Here is a 24,758-nt window from a genome sequence, read left to right on the forward strand (position 1 = left end):
GCTTACACCTCCTTCAATTCATGAAGATCAGTGTTCCAATCAAGCCAAATGGATGCTGACCTACACAAAGCAACTGATATGTTCCCACCTCTCTATTTCTAACCATGAATTGTGACACTACTACATTTTGGAGACGTGGACAAACATACCCATTACACATTTTCTTGTGAGGCTGGGCTGGGAGGGACCAAATGAGGACATTGCATACTTTTAGGCCTAAGAAAAGTGTTTAAATATGCTTTGTTGAAGAAAATGCAAATTTAGGCATCTATTGATGAGAAAATATGTGCTGGGGCTTAGCACCAGAACGCCCTGGAACATGGGTGCAGTTGAACCTCTATGCATAGCATCACTTTCTCACTCAGATTGCTACATTGCAACCTAAATGCTAAGCTGTACTCCTCAAAATGTCAGTTCAAGCCTGTGGCTGACATCAGAATTTCTGCATCCATCTTTTATTTTTTCTTATAAACGCCATCATCACAAACACAGAATGCTATATTTATCAGATTGTTACAGTCAAGCCACAGTCACCCAACTTAATGATAGCAGTCCAAGGGATCCCAAACACGACAAAACAATACACAAGCAATAATAAGGATGCTTTTAAATACAGACATCACAGGGGACAGCTTCCTGCCTGGCTGTCATTAGGCAGGGCCAGGATAACAGTACATGATGTGGTGGTGGGTCAGTCAGACCTGTCGCTTCAGGTGTCTTCAGACAACAGGATGTTATTGAAGGTCTAGGTGGGGAAATTACAGCGCACGTGGAAGATAGATGCAAGTGTCACACAAATTACAGGAAAATAAAAAAAATCCCTTTGGTTGTGCCAGTTTCAGTGCAGTCTGAACTAAGGCAAAAATGCAGAAAATGATATCCAGTGTTAAACAGCTATTATGCATTTAAGTTGTGAAAACAAATCCAAAGTTGTCTGCACGTAGAGTCATTTGATAGCGATGCAGCGACTAATAAGGTTCTGTCAGTATCTATTCAGACACACTGCCCTGATTTCATTCAGCAGAAAACCATAAATAAGAGCAACAATGAGACAAAGTCAGTCACCCCGGGGAGAACAGAAGTTTGTCATTGTTTGTGCTGATCATGTTGAAAAGGGAAAGAGAGCACTCAGGTTACCCAAAGCCAAGTTGCTGAAAGAGCTGGGGATAAAAGGACAGTTAAAAAAAAGTGTTCAGGTGTTGAGTGTCTTTGATTGCTTGTGCATGCATTGTGTCATATTTTCACTGCCATAAGTAATGGCATTGAAAAGAAAAGCTGATGTCATAATCTGAGAATAGATCTTTAGCTTTCAGTCAAAGGAGTCTGCTCTTTGTTTTTCTCATTGTCAAACTTCTTAAGTCTCGCCCCTAATCAGTTTAGCAAGAAAGAGCTAAGTAGGACAACAAAGCAAAGATCCAACTATACTTTGACTTTAGTTGGAAAAGTGACTTGTAATCATTTAGGTTAAGTCCACACTGACCAAAGAACCAGGGCTGAAATAATGAATTTCCCCTTGTCATTAAAAAACCCACACCACCAGTCTATGTCCATCATCCTTCTCTCTTTGAACCCTACATGCTTTGTTTCTTGGATTTGTCAAAGAAAGAAGAGGAGGAGCGAGCAGCGGAGAAAATGAACGTATAGTTTGCGTGCAGACAGATATTACCCTTTTGAAATGCAAACAAATACGTGTGTGTGTGTGACCTGTAATTTTGTAGTTGACATGTGTACTTACAGTGGGGTTCTGGGACCCTGTTAATGACTGGGGTAGGTAACACTGGAGACAGGTGGAGGACAGGGCCGTCTGACTGGTCCTAAAAGGGAAAGAGGGTGTGTTTGTGCATGAGTTTGTGACACAGACAGTGACTGAGATGTCGACAGACACAGTGGCACCCGGTGATGTCACTAGTGTTGTTACTGAGTGGTGTTAAATTCCCCGTTTTGTTAAGGGCAGCAATCCAGTGCTTTTACTTAAACAGGAAATTATAATATTTCAAAATTACAATATTTGGTTGGGGGGAGGGTTGGAGCCTTTCCCAGCTGTCATCGGGCAAGAGGCAGAATACACCTTGAACAGGTCGCCAGTCCATCACAGGGCCAACACAAAGACAACACTGGAAAAAATGCCCCTCCAAAAATAAGTAAAAAACCAACAAATACAAGACGTTTTTGCTTGAAATAAGCAAAAAAAATCTGCCAATGGAACTAGTGAAAATCGGCTTGTCAAGATTTCTTGAAATAAGATGTGACATTTAGGACTTTTGAGATAAAAGTGATCTTGAAATTAGCTTAAAAACCTCTTCAAATGTCAAAAAAAGCTTGTTTCATATGATATGTGACTCAAAACAATTTGTTTTCAAGACTTTTTCATTTAACAAGGTATTCAAGATGTATTGTCTTCAAACAAGTCCCTATATCTGGCTGAAATAGAACTTGTTAGGCAGTTGTGTCTTATATTAAGTGTAATGAGATATTTTGACTAGAAATGAGACAAATATACTTGGTAAGACTTTGATTTTTTCCAGTGAAACAACCATGCACACTCACCTCAAGAGTCAATTTAAAATCACCATTAAACCGGCAAGAATCCGGAGAGAACCCATGCATGCATCTGACTCAAATTACTATTAATACGGGCAATATGGACTTATCAGCAGAATGGAAATTCTATGAGACACCTAGTTGACTGAGATGGCACCACTTGATTTCTTTGTTAGCATCATGGGTCATACAATGGCACCGATTTGATGAACAGGTTTCACTTGAACATAGATCTGTTAAAAGAAACACACACACAACTGTGTCCACTTGGCTGATAATGATTAAACACCTGTCAAGATGAGATCCATATCAGTTTCTTCAGCGCAAGAGGTTGGTGCCGGTCATGCAAGACATACACACAGAAAAAATAATGTTTATGCATGTACACACATACACCCAAGCATTTTGCATCAGCTTATGGGTCAGGGGTCACCATCGACCTTCCTGTCTGACTTTATTTGGTATATTAGGGAGTAAGCTCTGTGTGTACGCGTGTGTGAGACCGAAAGAGTTAGGGGAAACTCAACCGGGTGCCAGAGTGTGACAGTCTGGATCAAGTTCTATTCTGTTTGTACAGCGGCCATCCAGAAATATGCCAAGCATCTGTGAAGAGTAAAGATAACTAAAATGATCTGGTTAACTGCTCCGGAGAAACGGACAGATAGAAACGGACAGAGCCACAGACAACTATGTAAACACACTCAAATAAATGCTGCTCTGATATTTGCTTAAAAGTGTTGTTTTTCTTTGGGTTGAATGAACATTATAAGCTTTATCGGAAACTCAAGGGAGAGTGTTTGTGTGAGTGAGCATGTGTACAAATTTGTGTGCATCCTTCCCGGATAACACGTCCCTCTGTTGGTCATTATTATAGCCTGGCTTAGTATTCAAGAGGAAGACAAAACAATGTCAGGAGGTTTTTATACAGTCAGGTGTGGAGGGTCTCACACTTCCTCTGTTGTCCAGCTACTCACCAAAAGATGCAGTGCACAATCCCCTTTTTCCCTTTTAAAAAACGCCTAAAAAATACTTCATTTCAGTCAGAATTATTTTAGATCAAGTACAAATGCTGTATACAGTATGGAGTCTCAGTAGTATTTACTTATTTGAGGTCAGTTAAAAGGAAAACCAGACAGTCAAAAAACTTTACATCACTATAAGTCACCGGAAGGCTAACTGATAGATACACAGAACTAAAAGCATATGTGGGGAAAAGGAAGCTTCTGTGGAAACCAAATACTCAGAAAGGATGTGTTTTAAGTGTGATGAAATCAAGGGTCAACCGCAGTGAGCTGAGTTCTCAGGGCAAGACTGTTTGTGTACATCAAGGGAACAGTTTTGTTGTGGAACAGAAAGATTTTAAGATTGGTTACAATGGATAACGGGGCAGCAGAATCAGTGGTTGATGAGGACCTCACCAATCAGGCCTTATCAAACCTCTTATCAAACCATGATAACAGTCCATTCAGGATGACATAGGTGCAAAAATCCAACCACCTTACCACTGAGGACGAGAAGCGTTGGATCTTCTGGTGCCGTTTTTTCAGTGCCTCTCGTTGTAGAACCACTTCGGTGCATGCTGTTCTGAGCAACTTGACACTACCATACATGCGACCAGCCAGTGACACCACTAAGCATTGTGGCCATGTCGTCAGTTAAAAATGTTTTTTACATGTTTGGAAATTCAACTATGTTTTCTTTCTGACATCAGATAATATTACAAAGTATAATGCTGTTTTAAAATGCTGAAATACTTGACCTTCAGAATTTTTATTTATTTAAGGTAAGACCATGTAACTACAATCAGTCACATAATATACACCCTCATGTCACATGTTATTTGTATTAGTGTAATTTAGCTTTATATTCTGCTCGGTGCCCAATTTTATGCCCAATCGGTGATAAATGTTAGCTTGTCAACACACAGCAATCATTGCTGAGCACTGCTGTGATGTTGCCTGGCTTAAATTTATCTTAGAAGTTTCATGTTTATTAAAACATTTTTCAGAGAAGAATTCAAATCAGACAATTGATCCTTAATATATTTCATGGACCCCTCGTGCTCCTCCTAGAAATATTAGATATAAAGGTGAACAGCTAATTTGAATGTTGGGAAACCGGTGTCGTTTTTGTAAGTCCATGTGTGTTTACAGGCACACATGCATCCTTATTGTGATGTCAGTAAGCTTGGTTTTAGCCACAGGTTACAAGCATCCAAAAGTGGGTCAGCTGAGTGTAGTGATACACTTCTCTCCTCATCTCTGTGGGTGGTTTCGTTAAGATTCAAAAAGACATCTGTTGTGAAGCGCAGCAGAATTCCTCTCAGCACTGAAACCATGATAATAACTCCTGTCTTGTCAACACAGGATCATCAAGAAGTTGAGTGGAAACGTTTGGTGGACTCAGTGGGTGGTGGCTGTGGTACAGTGCTGACATTCAGTCACATTCACCTGAAATGGATAAAAGAACAGAAAAAAAGATGGATTAAGACTTGGTACTTTACATTCATTAAGTTCCCGTTGTTCCTGTCGTCAATAAAGCTTATCTGACCCCAATCAAACTGTCAAAGACCGGAAGAAACACAAGTGCAAATGAGTGATTTCTCAACAACAAACTGAATAGAATGCTGGGTAATGGAAGGTAAAAGAAATCACTTACAAAAATTAAATGAATGGAGAGACTGACATTGCTGACAAGCTAATAACAGCATAACATGGCAGGTGACACAAGTGAAGGTAGGGGAGTGTGACAAAAAGATAGCTGTGATAGAATTCAAAATATTTTTCCTTGAGTCAACCATAAAATTTAAAGACAGGGTGATGTGGTGGCTGTGTCACCATTTCAGCTGAAATGGGTTATAAAAAGGGCATAGTCCCATTCACCCCCGCTAAAGATCAACCTTGGGGGAGGTGAAAAGGAAGGAGTGGTCGAGTTTAGTTCTCTTTAGTTCTCTTCTCTGCGAGAAATGACCTGAGGCAGGTACAGACTAAAGCATGGAAATTACAGAGCGAAAGCCATCTATACTATTTACAGAGGTCTCAAATTGCACTCTTTGCCTGTGTACAAGTCAGTTTCTTCGGTTTGTGTACACTGCTGATTAACTAGTCTGTCTACGTCCTTGGAACTCTACTTGTAAAATGGAAATTTCCTCTTTTATATAAGGTATTGTGAATAGGGTTTAAGCTAATTACAAAAATCAGATTTTACAACTTACCTATAGTTAACCTTGTGTCTGTTTAGTGGTTGCAGTGAAAAATTGTAAATGTTACGCATGCATAAACTGTGAATAAGATTCACAGAGGCCAATATAGCCAGTGGGAAAATTCCTTCACTTATTATTATATCTGATAATTGTATTTCCCCTGGCACTTCACCTCTCCCAACATCAGTTGATGAACTTGTTATTCTTGTTATACTTTTTTGTACATTTAAAAAAAAAAAATCTAGTTATGTCAGCTCATTGTCCTGCCATTCTAAGAATATCGTTTCACACATCATGCAGTCTTAACCAACCTCCAACTAGCCATGCAGGTATATAGACCTACCGTGAAAAACATCCACCCACACACGACCAAAGAGCAGTCTCTGCTCAAGGGCCTTTGAACGACTCAGACTAAAAGTCCATGTTGTCATTATGTGAATTACTCACACAACAACTCTGAGTAATAGATGGAGGGAGGATAAGGTCCAGATAGAGGCATTAGAGAGGAAGAGGAGGAGGTGGAGAGGATAGTTGAATAGAAGGCGATGAATGAGATGACTGAAGGCAACGACACAGCAAAAGAGCAGAAGATTTTAAATTACATGGTGGCTCATGTCAGCAGTCATAATTAGTATCTTGGTCAGGTGTGGTGAGTGGGACAGGAAGCATGAAAGGAAGGCCAAAACACCACAAATACGAAGGAGAATCCACGAGGAACAGAGTCCACCTGATATACATAACAGTGCAATATGAACATCTCAAAAGTGGAAAAAGTGAATGAGAATAATGTATATATATATATATATATATATATATATATATATATATATATATATATATATATATATATATATATATATATATATATATATATATATATATATATATATATGAAGGCGCTCGTGAATGGAAATGAGCTCACTGATGGTGAGTTTATCATAGTGAGTCAAAAGCGTGGATCACATGACTGAAAATTCAAACAATGGGCAGCCTGCCAAATCAAATGTTGCTTCCAGAGAAAAGAAGAAGGAAAGAGAAGAGTGTGAGGCTAAAAAACAGCTTCAGATGATTATACAGAACTGATCGGAGATTCGACGCATTCTGCAGCTCACCTCTACTGCACAGAGGCACGACTGGAAACTTGCAACGTTTTGCACTTAGCAGGTTAAAAATCTAAGTACAATGATTCTCAAAGATTTTGAAAATACCAGAGTTAAGCACAATAAAGACTTAATCTAATGGTGATTCATTTGACTTAGTTTAGAATTGATCCAACCTGTGGAAGAAAGAAGGAAATGGCACAAAATCACAGTGAAAGATTATTATTTCTTTCATATGAACCCTCAATTATAAGGGTATCCCTCTGACAATAATTCAAAGTGTGTCCTTTTGTAATCCTCGTATGGTTCCACAAAACACTTGTTTTTTTTGTCCTCTATTTTGTAATTAAAAGAGAGAAAACTTTTTTGATTACTATCTTTATGTCCTGCACCCGATGGGCCAAGATAACATTCCATGTATTCCAGTGAAAAGAGTTTTACACAAAAGAATTTTCTCTTTTGCCCTCCAAAAGTTCAGAGTCAGCAACTTTGAGTCAAACATCTAACACTTGTGGAAATATTTCAGCTTGCAGCTAGATGTGGTGAAGATTTGAACACTGAATTAATTTATATTCAAGAAGTATTACTCTACACTTGGAGTTATACATTTTCATTTCAAGTTTGAAAAACAGATATCCAGGCATATCACAGGTATGCCTTTTTTTTTGTGCTCAGACAGAGAGGGCATCTGTCAGAAAATGAAGATGCATCTGTGTGATCCGGACATAGCTGTGTGACAGCCTGCACACCCCCCTTGGAGAAAGCCTCTCGCCCCAGGGCAAGAGAATGACAAGGAGGGGGAGGGAGCACGAGAGGAAAGGGAGTGTATCTCTCTCGCATGCTCAGATACACACCTTCCCTCCTCCACACAGAAGTGTTCAGTTGCGCAGTCAGTCACACTCGGCTACACAAGATACTGAGGTTGGGTAAGAGACAGAGGAGAAGAGACAGAGGACAGCCACCGGTTGCTCATTGACACTCAAGCTAAAGGAGGGCACAGACAGCCTGCCCTATGTGTGGCTCCTCTCAAGGCTTCACAGTAAGTGTGCAACATCCATCTCAGCTAAATATCCAGCTAAATATTCTTGATTGTTAACACTAAAGAATTGATAGTTTATTTATAGTTATAGTTTTTTATATTTATAGTATGGTCTTATTCATCAATATCTTCTCTGCATTATATGAGACTATCCTTAGGGGAGTAATCGCAGACTATAGAAAAAGTATGCTTTCTAGAGTCTTTCTGTGACATGCTTGCCTGTAAGGCACAGCTGTGCACTTTTGACTCATGTCTTGATTTTCAGAGCATATTTTTCTGCTATTTCACTAGGTTCAGTGGTTTCAGAGTGAGCTGTCACACTTGCGACAGTCATTCCGAGTCAGCTGTGGCGAAGCACTTCAGAGAAAAATAGTGTGAAATGTCATCCGTAAATCTCATCTCTCTGCACTTTTATTTGCATTACTTTTTTTCTCCGAGAACAAGTTGTCATAATTTGATTCTGGAGCCTGTGTGGTAATGTGGTAGATACACACCAGTGGATTGGCTGATTTTTTTTTTAAAAGTCATCTGATTAACTGTCTTCTAGTTGAACATCAAACTCAAAGATACAATTTTGGCTTACAATTAAAACTAAATACACACTGAATTTGTGCAGTATTTGGGAATACTATTCTTTACAAGTTTTTACTGAGTCTTTAATTGGGATTTAAAATTAGAGTTGAGTTTAATCTCTCACCATCAGGGAACATAAGTCACGTGATTTCTTACCAAATATTACCAAGCCCAGAGTTTATCAATCACTATCTCAGTATCAAACAGATGAGTCTCATGAAGAGGAAGCTATGTGCATTGTATTTTAGTCTCTAGCCATCTTAGCCATCTTCTTTTCACTCTTCTTTGTTTCATTATTTCAACCTATCAGTCAAGACACTCTGCTTTTGTCAGGCTGAGCTATGCAACAACAATCTCTTTGAACAGGGAGGGAAAGACAGCACGTAATAGACAGAAAGAGAAAGAGAGTTCAAACCTGGCTGTGAGCCAAGTCTCAGTCAGTTCAGAGGAAGTCTGGGAGTGCTTGTTTCCTTGTGAAAGTGGTCCTGCTCCAGGGCTGACGTGCAAAGAAACCTCCCTTAAAACTTCGGGGTTGTGATTGGGAGAGTCACAGGATGTATGAGACAGTAGGGCCAATGGGGCAGTGAGCATGTTGGTTACGCTTTGAAGTTTGTTTGTCCGGTAGTAGCAGCTGATGGGAAAGTTAGACTCTTCGTGTCCAGCTTGCCACTGCCTCCACCACAATAAGTCTAACTTCACACTCTGGGACCTAATTTTAGTTCCATTAAAAACTTGACTTCCTTTTGCTCCACAGCTGTTGTTTGTATTCAGTCAATACAGTCTTCCCTTAAATTGTGGCATGAAAAAATGTTAAATTAAAACGTGTCATTACCAATAGCTACTAAATTTCTGTGGATGCTGATGTGTTAGGTTGAAGACACATGTGTTGCCAAAGAATCTTGTTAGCTGTGGTAAAGACATCTCTGTCAGCTATGTCACCCCATAACTAGCATGTTTTAATGACATGGAGTGGCAAATACTTAACAGCATTTTTCCCTTCTTTATGGTTCATTCTGTTCTGTAGGCCTCCACCTCTGAATGCAGCACAACCATGTTAACCTCAGAGAAGTCTCCACAGAAAATAGGAGTCATAAGTACAGGAATGTCAGGGACACAGGATGTAGATATGACATCATGGAGCGAGGCAGACTTTGAGGAGAAGTGCACTTACATCGTGAAAGACCAGAATCTGGAAGAAGAGTCGGAAAACCGTGGCAAGACGCGAGCTGAGAGATCGTTACCCAGGAACCTTGCCCTGAAATACCGCCACAACTCAACAGAGGTAAACGAGACTCACCTCTCATACTTGGAGTGTCCATTCTTTTGTAAAAAAACAACATGATGCAGTGAAATCACAAAATGAAAAATATCAAAGCATATGTGGAGTTGTTTATGTTTTTGACCGCCAACTCCATGCGTCACTCCAACATCCTTTCATCCTCTCATCTATCCTTGGGCGGGAAGTACTTGACATGTTGTTGTCTAATTTGAGCCTTTCCTCTCTGTTATGTGTGCATTGATTCAAAGACAGAAACAATAGCCAAGCCCCTCAGCACCCAGCTTGAGGACTGTGATTAGCAGCTATCTTAGATTCCCTTTGTTCCAACAGAAAATAACACCATCAAAAAAAAGTTGAGGTTTCATGTCATGGATAACATAAGTACTCTTTCCAATATGAGATATAAGTACTATAGAAGATTAACCCACAGGTTGTGGAAAAAAAGATCATGAAAAGGAAACAAAAGATTAGGATAGTCTTTAGATAAAGGCTGTCATTGAGGTGTGAATACAGGAAGTAGCCCCGGTGTTACAATTTTAACCTTATAAGACAACGAGTTTGGAGTCTGGTTGACACTAAGAGCTGAATTTGTTACTGTAAGGGCCAAACTATCTGAATAAACTGAAGTCAAACTGTTCGGCTAAGCATATAGCAGCTAGCATAAACAATGCCAGCATTGCTCTGAGATGAAAGAGTATATACATTGCCATTGCTTTAGGGCTTTTGCTTTTTGAACATTGAGCTAAAGGTGCTGTTAACTGGTCGGGGTGTGACCATGACACCTTATCCACTCACCCTCAGCCTGAAGCCTTAAGAAAGAGGAGTGAGTTTCGCACCTGTAGGTAACAGAACAAGAGTAATGATTAAAATTTAATATGGTAGAGAAACTAAAGATAACTCGGGAGACTGGTTTATGAAATATTCAGCATGTGAAAGAAAGAAAACATTCTATCACAGCGTTGAAAAATTATAATTATCTCTGTGAAAATATTGTGAATAATGAAGTATTATTGAATGGAATTCTATTTGTGAAAAACAAAAACAAAAAAAGTGAAATATTTGCCACAACAGACAGTGTAATAATTCATCATGAAGGAAAACAGCTTCATAGCTTATTTGCTCATTCAAGGGAGAGTATTCCAGGAGATTGACACAATTCTTTTAGTTAATCACAAAGAAGCATGCTGCAGGATGGAAGCTCAGATAGGGCCGACTATATTCCCAAGAATTGTATCCCTCTAATTATGTGATTCAACTCAGAGTCCTTGCTCAGGCCTCCAATTTGTGAAGTAGTCTGTTGTTTGATGTTTCTGCGTCCTCCCTTCTGAACAGGTGCTTGGTGTGACCAGTAAGGAGCTGATTCCCAAGGGAACGCGTTTTGGCCCCTTTATCGGGGTAAGCTACACCAATGAAACCCTGCCGAAAGATGCTAACAGGAAGTACCGTTGGAGGGTAAGTGAACAATTCATGAGACTCTGGATTTGTGTACTTGCATGTGAAATGCAAGAGTGTGTGTTTCAAAACTGTTGACATCCTGCCCCTACTGCTGGAGACACTGCTGTAGCAATGGTATGGCACGGGTTAGCAGTTGTGGTCAATGATTGACATCCTGTTAAAGTAGTCTCTGTTCGGTAATGCTTGAGAATTGCCAAATGCTGCTTGACTGGATGAGTTTAAATGTGTATGTGCTGCATGTGTAGAGTTTTTTTTTTTTTTGCCAGCTCTGTACACCGCTGTCTGAGGTCTCACACACACACACACACACACACACACACACGCGCACACAGCTGTTTGGTTTCAGTGACGCAGCAGTTATCCTCGCTCTCCGCTTCTCTCAACAGCGGTATCACTGCCAGTAAATACACTCTACACATGTCCGTACTTCTCCAGACTCACAAACTCTCACACTGACTAAGCGAGGAAGTGGCTTTAAGTCTGAGAACTGTGATGTTACAAATCAGCGGTATCAGGGCATCTTCCATTACACTCATGCTCCTGTGTAATTCTGCAGTTTACCGTCAGCAGCCTTGAAATCATGCAACCCCAACCGAACCATGCAACAAGCCATAACAAAGACTATCTGTTAGCTGTGGCTCAGGCAACAGCACAGCTTCAATGCTTCTGACAGCATTAAAAGATAGAAGAAGGCAACTCCAAATAACTGAGAGTAGCAGTGGGCAGAATACCCAGGCAGGATTTACCTGCACTGGGCCAACTGACTGTTAACTCTCCCACTGATACCCACAATACTACCATCCAGTCATAAGGAGAAATTCTCATTCAGTGTTACTTTCAGAACTCTTGATGACTTGCACAATATGAATACCCACAGTACCAATTTCAGCTGAAAGAATGTACATTTTTAACATGAGGGCTATGGGAAACTATGACATCATGGTTTCAGACTAAGTTCATGTCACCATTAACTGAATGATTTTTTTTATCTCATAATGGTTTTCTCACATGCTACAGGTCTTCTTGAGGGGGAACTTTGACCACATCATCGATGGTTGCAATGAGCAGCAGAGCAACTGGATGCGCTACGTGAACCAAGCGTGTGCTGTTAAGGAGCAGAACCTGGTTGCATGCCAGAATGGCTTGGACATCTTCTTCTACACTATTACACCACTGGAGCCAGGCCAGGAGCTTCTGGTGTGGTACTGCTCTGAATTTGCCCAGCGCTGTAATTTACCTCCACTGGGCCAACTGACTGTCAACAAAAATGGTAAGTGTGTGTGTAATATCCATAACTTACCATCATTGATGTTAATGGAACGATGGTTTTCGACATATGTGGTTTGGACCGTCACTGTGAAAGCTACCTGTCAAAGCATCAACCGACTGACACACTCATTGTGTGGTTGTTTAAGAAGTTTCTCAGCCACACCCACGATTTCTTTGTTAAAACAGAGCACAAAAGAGGATGGTAGAGACCTGAAAGCAGAGAGGGGCTAACTACAGGTGCAGTCACAGTACCAGAGTAAGATGAGATCAATTTAAGGATTTTAGGCAGTGGTTCAGCTTTCATTTTCATAAACATCGTCCCTGCTCATTCACATATATAAAACATTTGACTTTCATTCACAAAGAGAACTACCAGAGAGACACCATGCACACACCAAAATACTTATTTGCACACACACACACACACACACACACACACTGGTAGCTGCTGGAGGTGCTGACTGGATTCTGGCCCAACTCCACTTATTTGTTTGGCTCTTAAAGAGGAAGAGAGGTAGGAAGCGCTCCAGTGACTACTTGAACTTCCTGACAAGGTGACCCACTGACAGATTGATATCTCACTGAGTGTTGGTTGTTTGTTCACTGAGAGCTGGGGGAGGAAAAGGAGGGTGACTAACAGGGGAGTGAACCAAAGATAAGACTTGTTCTGTTGTATGTGGACTGATGTTAACCGTGTCCCAAAGTAGGTGAAATGCTCATGCATACCTCTGCATTTTATCATCCTCTGTCTGTTTGAGTCCCTTTGTCTAGTCTGGCTTTTCCAGAAAAGCAGAAACTCTCCACATGACATCCTGTGTATAAACTTGCTTAAATGGGATACCAGTTTAGATCCAGATGTCATAAACTTTACAATTAAAATTGCATAAAATTTAGCAGAAACTTTGTATTATTCATGGGTAATTTTTTTACTTCATCAAGCATTCTTTAGGACAATTTATATCTGGGTAAAATCTGTGGTTAATCAGTCACCTCAAGATGAAAACTTATTTCTTGTATCCTGTTTCTTGTGTATCCTGCTCTATTTCTGATGGAAAATATATTTAAAATTGAGCATCCCTCTAATGCATATAACATACTGTATTCACTGACTATCTGTATCCTGATCTGACACCCATTGTTTCTCTTCTGGTATCCGCTGTCATAGAGTTCAAGGGTTTGAGAGACACAGAGACTTGATAGAAATACACTTCTGATGTTTTTAGAATAAATCCTTTGGCTGAACAAAAATAGATGATTTTTGAAAGTGAAGATGCACAATCATTCATATCAGGAAAACAAAGACATGATGTGTCATGGTTGAACTGCTTTTGTCAATCTGTGAACTAATGATGCTGCCTGATATTGCATGTCTATATAAATAACAGTCTCTGATCTAATATGTGTATGGTTTATTGGTCTAACAGATCAAAGACAGGCTGACAAGAACACCACGGTGAAACGAGGACACAGTGTCTCTGAGATCCTCCGAGACGAGCCCTCCAAGTCCCTGTCTACCCGCCACAGACTTCTGGACAATCCTTTGTCTCAGACCCGTGTCTCAACAGCTTTTCCCTTTTGTCCCCGTGTCGTCTACCCAATCCAGCCCATCTCAGAGTCTATCAATAGCCACGCATATACCCCTCTGCCATCTTTGCCATCCTGCAGCCCTCCAACTGCCAAAAGGCCAGGACTAAGTGGCCCTATCCCCTCACATTTGCACTTCAGCTTTCAGCACAGTCAAACCCCTGTCAAATCCAAACTTTACCAAGAGAACTGTGAGCCTGACCATGTTCACTCTGCTCTAAGGCACAGTCACTATCTACTGCCTCACTACTCACTTGGCTTTCTACCTCATTCATATCCATTCTACAATGATCAGCTGAAGCCTCATTTGAACCTGTCATCGGATTTCTTGCCTTTTGACAACTATGCACATTTCCTACATCCTTTGGCAGGTGGGTGCAAGAACTTGACACTTGCACCATCTGAATCCAAACAAGACTTCATCCATTCACCAACCAGTGAACACAAAGAGAGCAAGGACACTGCATCCCAAAAGAAAAACTACCTCAGGAACCCCTCAAATGACCTCAAAGATTTGAAACACTCTGCTCGCACCACTGTTCACACAGAGCTTGCTATACCTGCCAAGGCCAGTGCCTCACCCATCGACACCAAACTCCGTGAAGCAGTCCCCTCTCTTGCACCTGGGTCATGCTCACCGCCAGTGGGCATGGCAGCCTCATCGAATTGCCTTCCTTCTAAACCTACCTCTGCCACTCAGAGCCATACTGAGGATGCAATGGACCTCAGGAGGACGAAGCGAGAAGGGCAGCTCATTGGGTACAAAACCCTGTCGTATCCTCTCACCAGACAGAACGGAAAGATCCGGTATGAGTGCAACATCTGTGGAAAGGTCTTTGGGCAGCTGTCCAACCTCAAGGTTAGCAGTTCATCATCATATTAAAGCAGGGTGAAGGAAATAGCAGCCAGATGCTTTATAATGTGACAGGAGCGTGGTTTACTGAGTTGTACTAATATACTGTTCTCAGGTCCACCTGCGAGTGCACAGTGGTGAGCGTCCCTTTAAGTGTCAGACCTGCAACAAGAACTTCACTCAGCTGGCACACCTCCAGAAACACTACCTGGTTCACACAGGAGAGAAGCCTCACGAGTGCAAGGTAAGTCTATAAAATTGCTTTATATTTTGAATCTGTATCTTAGATAAGTAGCTAAATATTTCAGGCAATAGCCTACATTAGCAAAAAGATCAGAAAGTACATTGGGAAGTTTTTACACAGACCAAAAGATTAGGGAAAAGAACAAAGTAAGAAATGCGTGCAAAAGACCAAAGAACAAATTAATACAGATATTGTACTCTGTTCTATGTTGAAACAGGTGTGCCATAAGCGTTTTAGCAGCACAAGCAACTTGAAGACCCACCAACGGCTGCACTCAGGTGAGCGGCCTTACCAATGCAAGCTCTGTCCAGCCCGGTTTACTCAGTTCATCCATCTAAAGCTCCACAAACGCCTGCACACTGGTGAGCGACCCCATCGGTGTCCTTGCTGCCCCTGTGCTTATCTCCACCACTGCAGCCTGCAGGTGCACCTCCAAGGCTTCTGCCCTCTCTCCCCGTCAGCCTCCCGCAGACATTCGCCAGAGGAGCTCCAGCGTGTGAACTCTGAGATAGAGAGGTTTGACATGAGCGAGGCTGCAGAGCAGCTTGAATTCATGGCTGAAGAGGCAGAGGTGGACAAGGGGAATGTTACTGACCTGATTCAGAAGATTGAGACTCATGTCTCAGACTACCAGGATGGTGCCAGAGGGGAGAGTAAGCTGAGCATCTACAGATCAGCAAAGGAGTGTTTCGGTGCTCAGCAGCATCACCACGACAATCCTATATGTCTGACTCCAACAAGCATCAAGCTGGAGTCAGGCGGCATTTCAGAGATTTAAGACCGCCTGCTAAGCCAACCAAATAATCCTTACAGGTCAACTCAGCAGCTGTCTGTCACTGCCCTATTTGAAGTAAAGCCTTTTCTAAATCATGGATTGGCCGGCCTATACTCTACAGGGACTGTAACTCATGAAGAGTCAAGACTTTGCCAGCAGTGCCAGAAAATTTGACTTTATTGATATAATGTCTACATTTTTGTTAATTTATTCCATTGCAAATCTTAATCTTAAACGCACAGAGTTGTGATATTTTCTGCTATTTGCTTTGTATCTCTGGATTATCTTGATGGAACAACAATTAAACATTATTAGCAACAAAAGTTTTACCTTGTTTGTGGTTTCCTTGTGTGAGACTGGGTGTTCTTGTTTGCGTACATGTTCGTATTTATGTCACCCCATGAAAGTGACAATGACTGAACAAGTATGACTGTGTATAGTGCATATAGGCTAAGCGCTGAAGTGACGACACAGAGGAAACCTCAATTGTTCGTGCGTGGCATGTATACTCGCCTTTGTGTGAGTGTACTCTGCTGATGTGGGGAGTTGGTGAAGCAGATAAACATCCTGTTATGAGTCTTGGGATATCCATCGCCGGTAAGTATCAGCACTTCACCCTGGGAAAAAATAAATAAATAAATGAAATCAAACAAAATAAAAACATCACAGATGAAAATCATCTTCACTATCAGAAAGGTTCTGCTGCTAATTTTACCCGCTCTTCAGAGTTTCGATACTAATCAGGTGGTCAGCTTATCGCCCACAACAGATGAATCTGCAACATGATGATATAAAAAGAGCATCAGAGAGAGGCTTTTAAAAGATATCATCTACAAAACAATATATCTAAAAGACACACACACACACGCATAAATATATGTGTGTGTGTTAATGCTTAACAGGCTACACAATACCATCCAAATTCCTTGTGGCAGGAGGATGGACAAGCACTGTGACTTTCTGAGCAGTATCCTTCAGAGTTACTGTCATTACAACCTGAACGGGTGTCAGGTGGCAGAAGGTTCAAAGTGGCCACCCAATGACACCACACAACATGCTTCATTCATGTTGATGATACACTGCAGATCAGGTCACACGGAGCTTACCAACTGCTGCTGAGAGTCTCTTCTATGTAGGATAAGAAATCATAGAGGAATGGCCAAACAGATATTACAACGTGACCTGTAACCTCTGTGTATGGGAGTAAATTAGTAAGGGGGGGTATTCCGTCTGTTAAAATGCAGTTAATTTCTATTTAGCTCCAATCAAATAAACAATTTGATTATAAAGCCAGAGGAGGGGAAGGAGGGAAGGTGACCTCTGGACAGCCACAGTAAGCGGACGGACCGTCTGCAGCGGATGCCCCTTTAAACCGTCCACTGACTGACGTCATATATTTTGACAGGGGGGCAGGGAGCGGGAGAAGAAGAAGAAGAAGGAGAAGGGAGCGGATGTACCCGAGGTGAAGGATGCCCAGGATAATGTCACTGAAGCATTTTCGCTTCCACATATCCGCAACATGATAAACGCTGCTGCTGGAGCGGTCGTCCGCAGGATGCCGTCGGCGGCCCGGCGGAGCGGTTGCTGGATAGCGTGGTGCCAGGCGGTCCTGCTCGGCGTGTCGGCGCTGGTTATCGTGGCCGAACGGAGCGCTCGTAAGTGGGCATTGAATTCCACGCGCTAAGGGGACGTTAGCTTGCTGGTATACGTCCTTAAAACCGAATTTTGTGTTAAAACAGCCTGGAAGAAGGTGTGGTTTCCCTGAGAGATTTAAGCTAAAACGAATAAAAAACGCTGTTGCTCAGTGCTTTGTGCTGGAGCTCTGCCAGCCGCAGCCGTGGCTCAGGTAGAAACACAACTGAAACCACGATGCTGTTACACAGCCATTAATAGACATATGGGAAACCTGGCTGGCTTTTGTAAATGCATAGCATTTACCTGGCCAAACTGTGGCCCCAAGACCTCCGGGGGGGTGTTATTCACCAAGGTCACAAAACCAGAAGTTATTTAATTTAATCATTGACCGTAATTAGTTATAAAATAGTAAAATACAAATTGTCATTCATACCTTAATGGTTTAAACCGACTTGCTAAAAAAAACACGTTTAAAATCAATATTAGAGTATTATTAGCACTGACTGTTGTTATTAATAATGCACATCTGGAGTCAGTGTTGAAAACACAGAGCATCACAGTGTGTCTCCCTGAAGAACGGATCAATGGAGCAAGGTCAGGATTTCAAAGAGATGAATGCGTGTGTACAAAGTGTGACTGTCTTCAGCAGGTATACCATTCCCTGAAGATGAAAATAGAGTACTGCTGGTTGAACTCAACACAGTTATTTCATCGCTGCATCAGTCTTAAGCCAAATGTAACAAAAAAATATTTGAAGGTTGTGTCAAAGCCAGGGGTCAGACATTGATCTGTTGGGATTGGCTCGTCTAATTAGATCGGTCTCTTACATTAAAACAAATAGTCACTTAAGGAAGATTGATGCACTTTTCAGTTTCCGAAAGACTCTGCTGTCCTCTGCCGTTGTCAACAACGCACCCTCAGATCTGTGATATGTGCGTAATAACTTTATGATGACTCAGACTATTATGACACACTGTCTTTGACATCCAAACAGTCGATATTCAACCAGTTTACATCTGTGTCTCTGTTCCCTGTGTGTGTGTGTCAAGTGCTCTACTGTATAGGGTTTTACCTTTGGAACGAGGAGACGCAGTGGGCGGGCCTCACACTTGGCCTCTTCCTTCCAGGGACAGCAGTTCAACTGCTAAGTGTGAAATGGTACTATGACGATGGTGATGACAGGCGATGCTACCTCTCTGTCATACACATACTACACCTGGGCATTTTCAAAAGGTAAGATCTTTGTTACTTCAGATAGATTCCTTTTCATAAACATTAGGGTTTAATTCAGGGGAGCATTTTCATGGACACAGAGTGACCAAGGATATTGGGTGACTAGATGAGTGTATGTTTTCTCATTATTCTGTCATTGAAACCCTTTCGAGAAGGTTAATACTGCCCCGGTATTTGTGTATGTCTCCCTCCTCTGGCAGGTTGTGGGACTGCATGAGGTCTGTGTTGCGCTCCCAGGGCTCGGTGGCTGAACTCGGAGCAGCTGTCATGCAGCAGGCAGATGCTGCTGCCCTTTGGCTGCTGGAGGCCCTTGTCCTTACGCTGCCCCAGAGCCTGCTGCAGGCATATGTCGTGGTGTCCACTGATGTGGGCATCATGTCACCAGGTAAACTTATCTTTAGGTAGATCAATGGCTCTTTATGATGTTTGGGGTGCGTTGGTTGTTGTAAACAGTGCTTGGATAGGGTATGAAGTGCATTTTCAAATGCTTTGCCTCTGTTTTACCCTCAGTGGCCTATTGCTGTGGCTTATGTGTGCTGTCTGTTTCCTGGGCCCTGGTGCTGTACAGCCGAGCCTGCTGTCTGATACGACCGGGCCACTTGGCAATGCCTCCAGCAGCCCTGCTGTGCCAGCTGGTATGGAGGGCAGGCATGCTGGGCGCCAGGGTGACCTGCCTCATGTTCTTTGCCAGGGTGTTCAACTGGTGGGTCTGTGGAGTAGCAGGTGAGCAGTGAGAAGCAAGGTCCTAACAAATTCTTGCAGATTTGCAACGCATCACACTAATACAAATGAACATGAAAGAAGCAGAGATTCAAACGTTCCTCATTACTTTCAATTCATAACTTTGAAAATCAAAATTTTCAGGTCAAATTATGGTTATGTAATTATCCCCTCATATAAGTATGTCCTTTTCATCCAGTTTTCAGTTGCTCCTCTGCATCATATTTGATACATGGTATATGCATCCTCTATTGCACCTTGTAGTCTATTTTCGTGTTGACCTCCAGGTTTTCACTGGCTCACGGCCTCCTTCTGGCTGGTGTCACAGCAACCAGACATCTGCACTGGTCCCTGGTGTTGGCGGGCCTTTAATGGCGTCCTGGGGCTCGTCCACGTCTTCCTCTTCCTCAACGTCAAGGATGGACCCTCACGCTTTCGCATGGCTAGTTTCTATGCCGTAAGATGCCCTCAGCTTGTTTTTGTTTTCAGAGTATGTCCTTATACTTTGCTTTGTCAGATCAGCCCACGCTGATAGCAGCAGGCAAACACATATAGAAATAGTTTGCCGAGTCATCCTCACCTCTTTGTCCTCAGCTTACAGTGACGTAAAGCTGTCTACAGATGACTGATGGTATGACCTTCTTTCCTCTTTCAGTTCATGCTAGTAGAGAATGCCACTCTGCTGCTGGCCGCCTCCGACTTCCTGAGCGAAGCATCATGGGACAACATGACTCTTCCCACCACTGTTCTGTGCAGTTTTCTCCTTGGTGAGTCATTAACTATCTGCATTGGGGGAGAAACCAGTGTGATACTTATTTGGTTAATATGGAACTGTCTCATGGTTTCTGTCGTATCTGAGTGATAAAACCCCAAGTGGGGATTCGAAAGGATGAAAACTAATTCTTAGTAAAAACAACACATCCGTGACTAATTGAATTACAAAATTGTTAATGCCCTTTAAGTTCTCCCAGTGAAGCAAAACCATTAACATAACTGATGTTGTGCAAGTGATCTTTACGAAGAGGTTCCACAGCATTCTGTATGAACATCGACGGTAAAAGTCTGAAACTGTACCAATAATAGGATGGAATCCTGGGGAAATAACAGAAGCAATTATTTTCGGTTGTACTTGCTGTGTGTGTGTGTGAAGGAAACACAAAACAAAAACAAGATGGACACAATAGCCGCTTTCGGACAGACCGTTCTAAGAACGCAGTTATCAGAACTGTCCTACTCGAATTTCGTTCTGATAACTGTCCCTCTGTTTCAGTCTGCATTCGCACATGAGTCGGGACCAGGTCGGGACTGATGCGCCGCGCGCAGCCGTCTGCATCAGTGACGTGTTAGCCGTTAGCCGTTTAGCGCCACATTCAACAACAAAACAAAACAAAACAAAACCCGTAAAAGTAAGGAGAGAAGAAAAAACACCACAAAGAAGCTAATATGGAGAGCGGGGGAGGCCACCGTGTTCATGGTCTGCATGATGGTGATATTAATCATGGACGATCACATCAGGCGTCTAATATCGAGGCTGGAAGAGCTCACAGAGAGAGTCAGGAGATACTTTTTCATTTCATGAAGGAAGAAAGGAGAGCAGAGCGCTGCAGACAAATGAGACCAGTGTAAGTTTAACTTATTAAACACCCGCCGGTTGTGTCTGTGTCTTATGAGGAAACATTTCAGCCGTGACAGCATGACATTGGGCGTAGCTACCGACCACCAAACAGCTCCGTCAGATGCGTTCTATAGAACCATGAAAAGACCCGACCTCGGAGAAGGAGCTAAATAGTTATAGGAACTAATGGAGAAAGCCCCGAGTTCCTGTATGTCCGAACACGGGAGAAAACGGCCCCGCGGATTAAAAGGTTATTAGAACTGCCAAAGGTTCCTACAGTCCGAAAGCGGCTAATGTTCTCTGTGCAGCCCATCACTGGGATTTGGACCATATAGTTGCATTATTGCTTGTGGCAAGTAAAACATTTTCAGTGAACCAACATACATATTTTCTTATCCTTGTGCTTCCCAGGTGTCATCTCTCTGGTTCTTTACTACCGGTTCCTCCATCCCAAGTCTACAGAGATCTCTCAGGGTACCAGCCGCCACCACATGGGCAGCACGTGCATAGAACAGGGGGAGTCCTCTTTCTCTCTCAGAGACAAAAGTCTGCCGGCTCCTTCTCTTCAAAACCACGGCAGCTTCTCCCTCTCGGGTGTGGCTGGTTTTCTGCTGGAGCACCCAGGAAACTGTGGAGGCCGACCAAACAGCTCCTGTCCTTGCTACCACCACCACTGGTTCTTGATCCGCCTGGCACTAAAAACAGGAGATCTCAGTAAAATCAACAGGGCGTATGGGGCCGGGGGAGCAGCTGCCATATTAGACATGGAGGAGTACAACCAAGGGTTTAAAAGTAATGAGGGTATGACTATTACAGCTGGAGGCAGCTGTGAGGGTGTCTCCACCTCTGAGTCCCAGGAGAGGGGCCTGGCTCCCCTCTCAGACTGCAAAGACGAGTTCCAGAGCGTAAGTGAACCCACATCGACTGAGCAGCCCGAAGAAGAAGATGACAGTCTGGAGATGGAGAGCCCCATGGAGTCACCTGCATCGGATTTCAAACGCAGCTCGCCAGAGGGTAAGTCTGTGTTCGGGGACAGTCCAGAGCCATATTTCTGCCCTACAGAATCAAGTTCAACCTTATACTTCAGCGCCGATCCCCAGTCCCCCAGCAGTGTGAGTAACCCCCGTTTGGATCGGGACATCGGAGCTCTGGAGCAGGGTGTTCGCCTGAGCTCCATCCCTAGTGATCCAGCCCTTCACAGAGATGTGCGGGGACTCATGGGCCGCGTCGGGCCCCGCTACATTTCTACTCCTAAACTGGACTCTGGAGTGTTGGACTCTCCCTCCAATGTCCCTCATCTCACAGGTCCAAGGAGGCAGCTAATAATGTCCCACAGAGATGAAGATGACAACTTCTAGTTTTTCTCATGACAAAATCAGGGGAAAAGTTAATCGCAGCTTAATGAAGCACACCAGCTTTAATATCTATTGTGTGTTGTGGGATGAAAACGCTGGCAGTTAAAGTTAACTACGCGACATAGTAGGTACAACAACTAATATGACATGTACTCTTCTCAAACCATCGACTGTTTCTCTAAAAGCATTGCTTTGCCCAACACATAGAGGGAAAACCCTCAGTCATGTTGCCATGTTGGACATCAAGAGGAAAATTAAAGAGCTAATTAGGCTGACGTAGGGTTAAGACACAACTTCTACCTGACATTTAACAAATATTTTTGCCACTTTTTTTCTCCGTAGTGAATGTAACACTCGAGCACTATGCTGTGCAACAAAAGGAACTCTGGTTCTACTAGATTGTCATTACTTTAATAAGTTTGTGTGCGTAATTTTAATTGATAAAGTTAATTAGGAATATGCAGCTGATTCATGATCTTAATAAACCAATTTTTTTTTACATGCCGAAACATGCCAGTTAGTCATGTTACCGTCATGATTGCAGTTCTATAAGAACGACAAACTTATTTCTTGATTTTAACATGGACTGAAGGGTCTGACCTCTAAATCTTAACCATCTCGGTGTAAGCTGGAGCTTTTTGGCTTCCTAAAAAGCACAATTATCTTCTGTATCATATGTCTATTGCTGTGATGCTGTGAATTTTTTTAGATTCATTTGTTATTCTTATTTGAATGGATAAAAAAACACATCCCTTCTCCCCTCTGATATTGATAAGCTGTATTTTTGTATGATGTTAACTGACATTGCTTTGAGCAGGGCTGGTGTATTTAAAGCAAAAATGTTTGATGTTTTAACTTTATTTACATGTTGAACATGTAACGGCTGAAGTATTTTTGGAATAACTATCACGTTGGAATAGAAACAATAACATCTCAGGCAATAACATCAAAAGAAAAGCTTTTGAACACCTACTGTGAGGCAAAACGAGAAGATGCTTGTGAGATATTTGTGGTGACTTTTTTTTTTTAATGTGCTCTCAATTGCTATTTCCAAGGGGCAAACGTTTGCTCATCACTGTTGTGATACACAGGAATAAAGCAGTGACATGATGGCGAATATTCTCTTGCACCAAGGTGACTGCCTAATGTATATGACATTTTGAACTGTGAAGTTCAAGGCCACTGGTGGCTTTAAATAAGCAATAAACATCCTACGTGTTGGGATGAGTGGAGTCAAGGAGTCTTTCATTACTTCTTTAATTTCAGGGAAGGGATTGCTTGGTTAGAATGCCTCTACACACATAAAGCTCCCCTGTAATCATTTACATTGAAGCAGTCGTATGTCCAATTATTACTTTTAAGTTCAAGTTTTAAGTTGGTTAGTTTTGCTTAAATGAGCGTACTAATTCTACACTAAATGAGCTTCATTGCAACTCAGAGTTCTGGAATAAAAAGTGTTACTTGAGTGAAATGATGTCGCTGTGGTTGGATATTGCCTTGATAAATCACACAATTGTGTGCTATTAGTCTAAATGATGGAAACGCTCAAAGGGGAAGAAGCTGGAGCAGTTAAATATGAGTATTTTTTTCATGAAAAATACTTAAACAGTTACAAGAATCCTAGAAAAGATTTGTTTACTAAAGCATTAAAACATTTCTACGGCTACACCCATGGTGAAAAATAAACGTGCAAAATATATATCACATTGTAGCCTACTTGGGTGTACTTTCAGTAAGACCAATCCTTAGTACACTTACTTAGTGGTAATGATTAGTTACCCTGACGTTGACTTTTTTTTAGAACAACTAGTTTTGTGTTAAGTACATTTTAGATGTAATTACATTGTAGAAGAGCAGAGTTTGAAATGTATTTATTAGTTTTGTGAGCAACAGATTAAAGTATACATAGTTTACTTGAGTAGATGGCTGTGGATGTACTAATTTACATGCTTGATTAGAAAATATAGTTTATTTACTCTGTTTTACAAGTATACTAAAAATGTATTGCAAAAACTCCCACTAAATATGAATATTCCATTCATGCATTCTTATTTTATCAACAGTATGCTCAGAGATGCTTTTTGCAAATTTCTGCCAGTGGTTTTCATTTGTAGCAACTGACCAACATACCTTGTTATTACTTTATGGATAGAAATACAAATGTAGAAAGTGCACGTGAACATACACTCGGATGGAATTCAAAATACACTCAAACTTTAGGTTGTTAAAAATATATTCAAATAAATATTTACTTTTAGCGCAGCGTTACAAAATAAGTTTAAAACA

General features: G+C 41.8%; 2 protein-coding genes across 2 annotated transcripts; both read left to right on the plus strand.

The window, feature by feature from the left end:
* The first annotated feature begins 7,723 nt into the window (after positions 1-7,723).
* Positions 7,724-16,228, plus strand: prdm1c (PR domain containing 1c, with ZNF domain). Its single transcript, XM_075459203.1, has 7 exons — positions 7,724-7,882; positions 9,480-9,737; positions 11,067-11,186; positions 12,207-12,459; positions 13,883-14,901; positions 15,011-15,139; positions 15,357-16,228. The coding sequence occupies exons 1-7, from the start codon at positions 7,856-7,858 to the stop codon at positions 15,915-15,917; spliced, it is 2,367 nt and encodes a 788-aa protein (XP_075315318.1). The 5' UTR covers positions 7,724-7,855; the 3' UTR covers positions 15,918-16,228.
* A 1,125-nt stretch (positions 16,229-17,353) lies between these two features.
* Positions 17,354-23,951, plus strand: xkr5a (XK related 5a). Its single transcript, XM_075459204.1, has 7 exons — positions 17,354-17,569; positions 18,599-18,782; positions 18,983-19,167; positions 19,293-19,505; positions 19,790-19,959; positions 20,158-20,269; positions 21,529-23,951. Exons 1-7 carry the CDS (start codon positions 17,434-17,436, stop codon positions 22,473-22,475), a joined length of 1,947 nt encoding a protein of 648 aa, XP_075315319.1. The 5' UTR covers positions 17,354-17,433; the 3' UTR covers positions 22,476-23,951.
* The last annotated feature ends 807 nt before the right edge of the window (positions 23,952-24,758 follow it).

The sequence above is a fragment of the Odontesthes bonariensis genome, chromosome 24, assembly GCF_027942865.1.
Source record: "Odontesthes bonariensis isolate fOdoBon6 chromosome 24, fOdoBon6.hap1, whole genome shotgun sequence".
Classification (NCBI taxonomy): Eukaryota; Metazoa; Chordata; class Actinopteri; order Atheriniformes; family Atherinopsidae; genus Odontesthes; species Odontesthes bonariensis.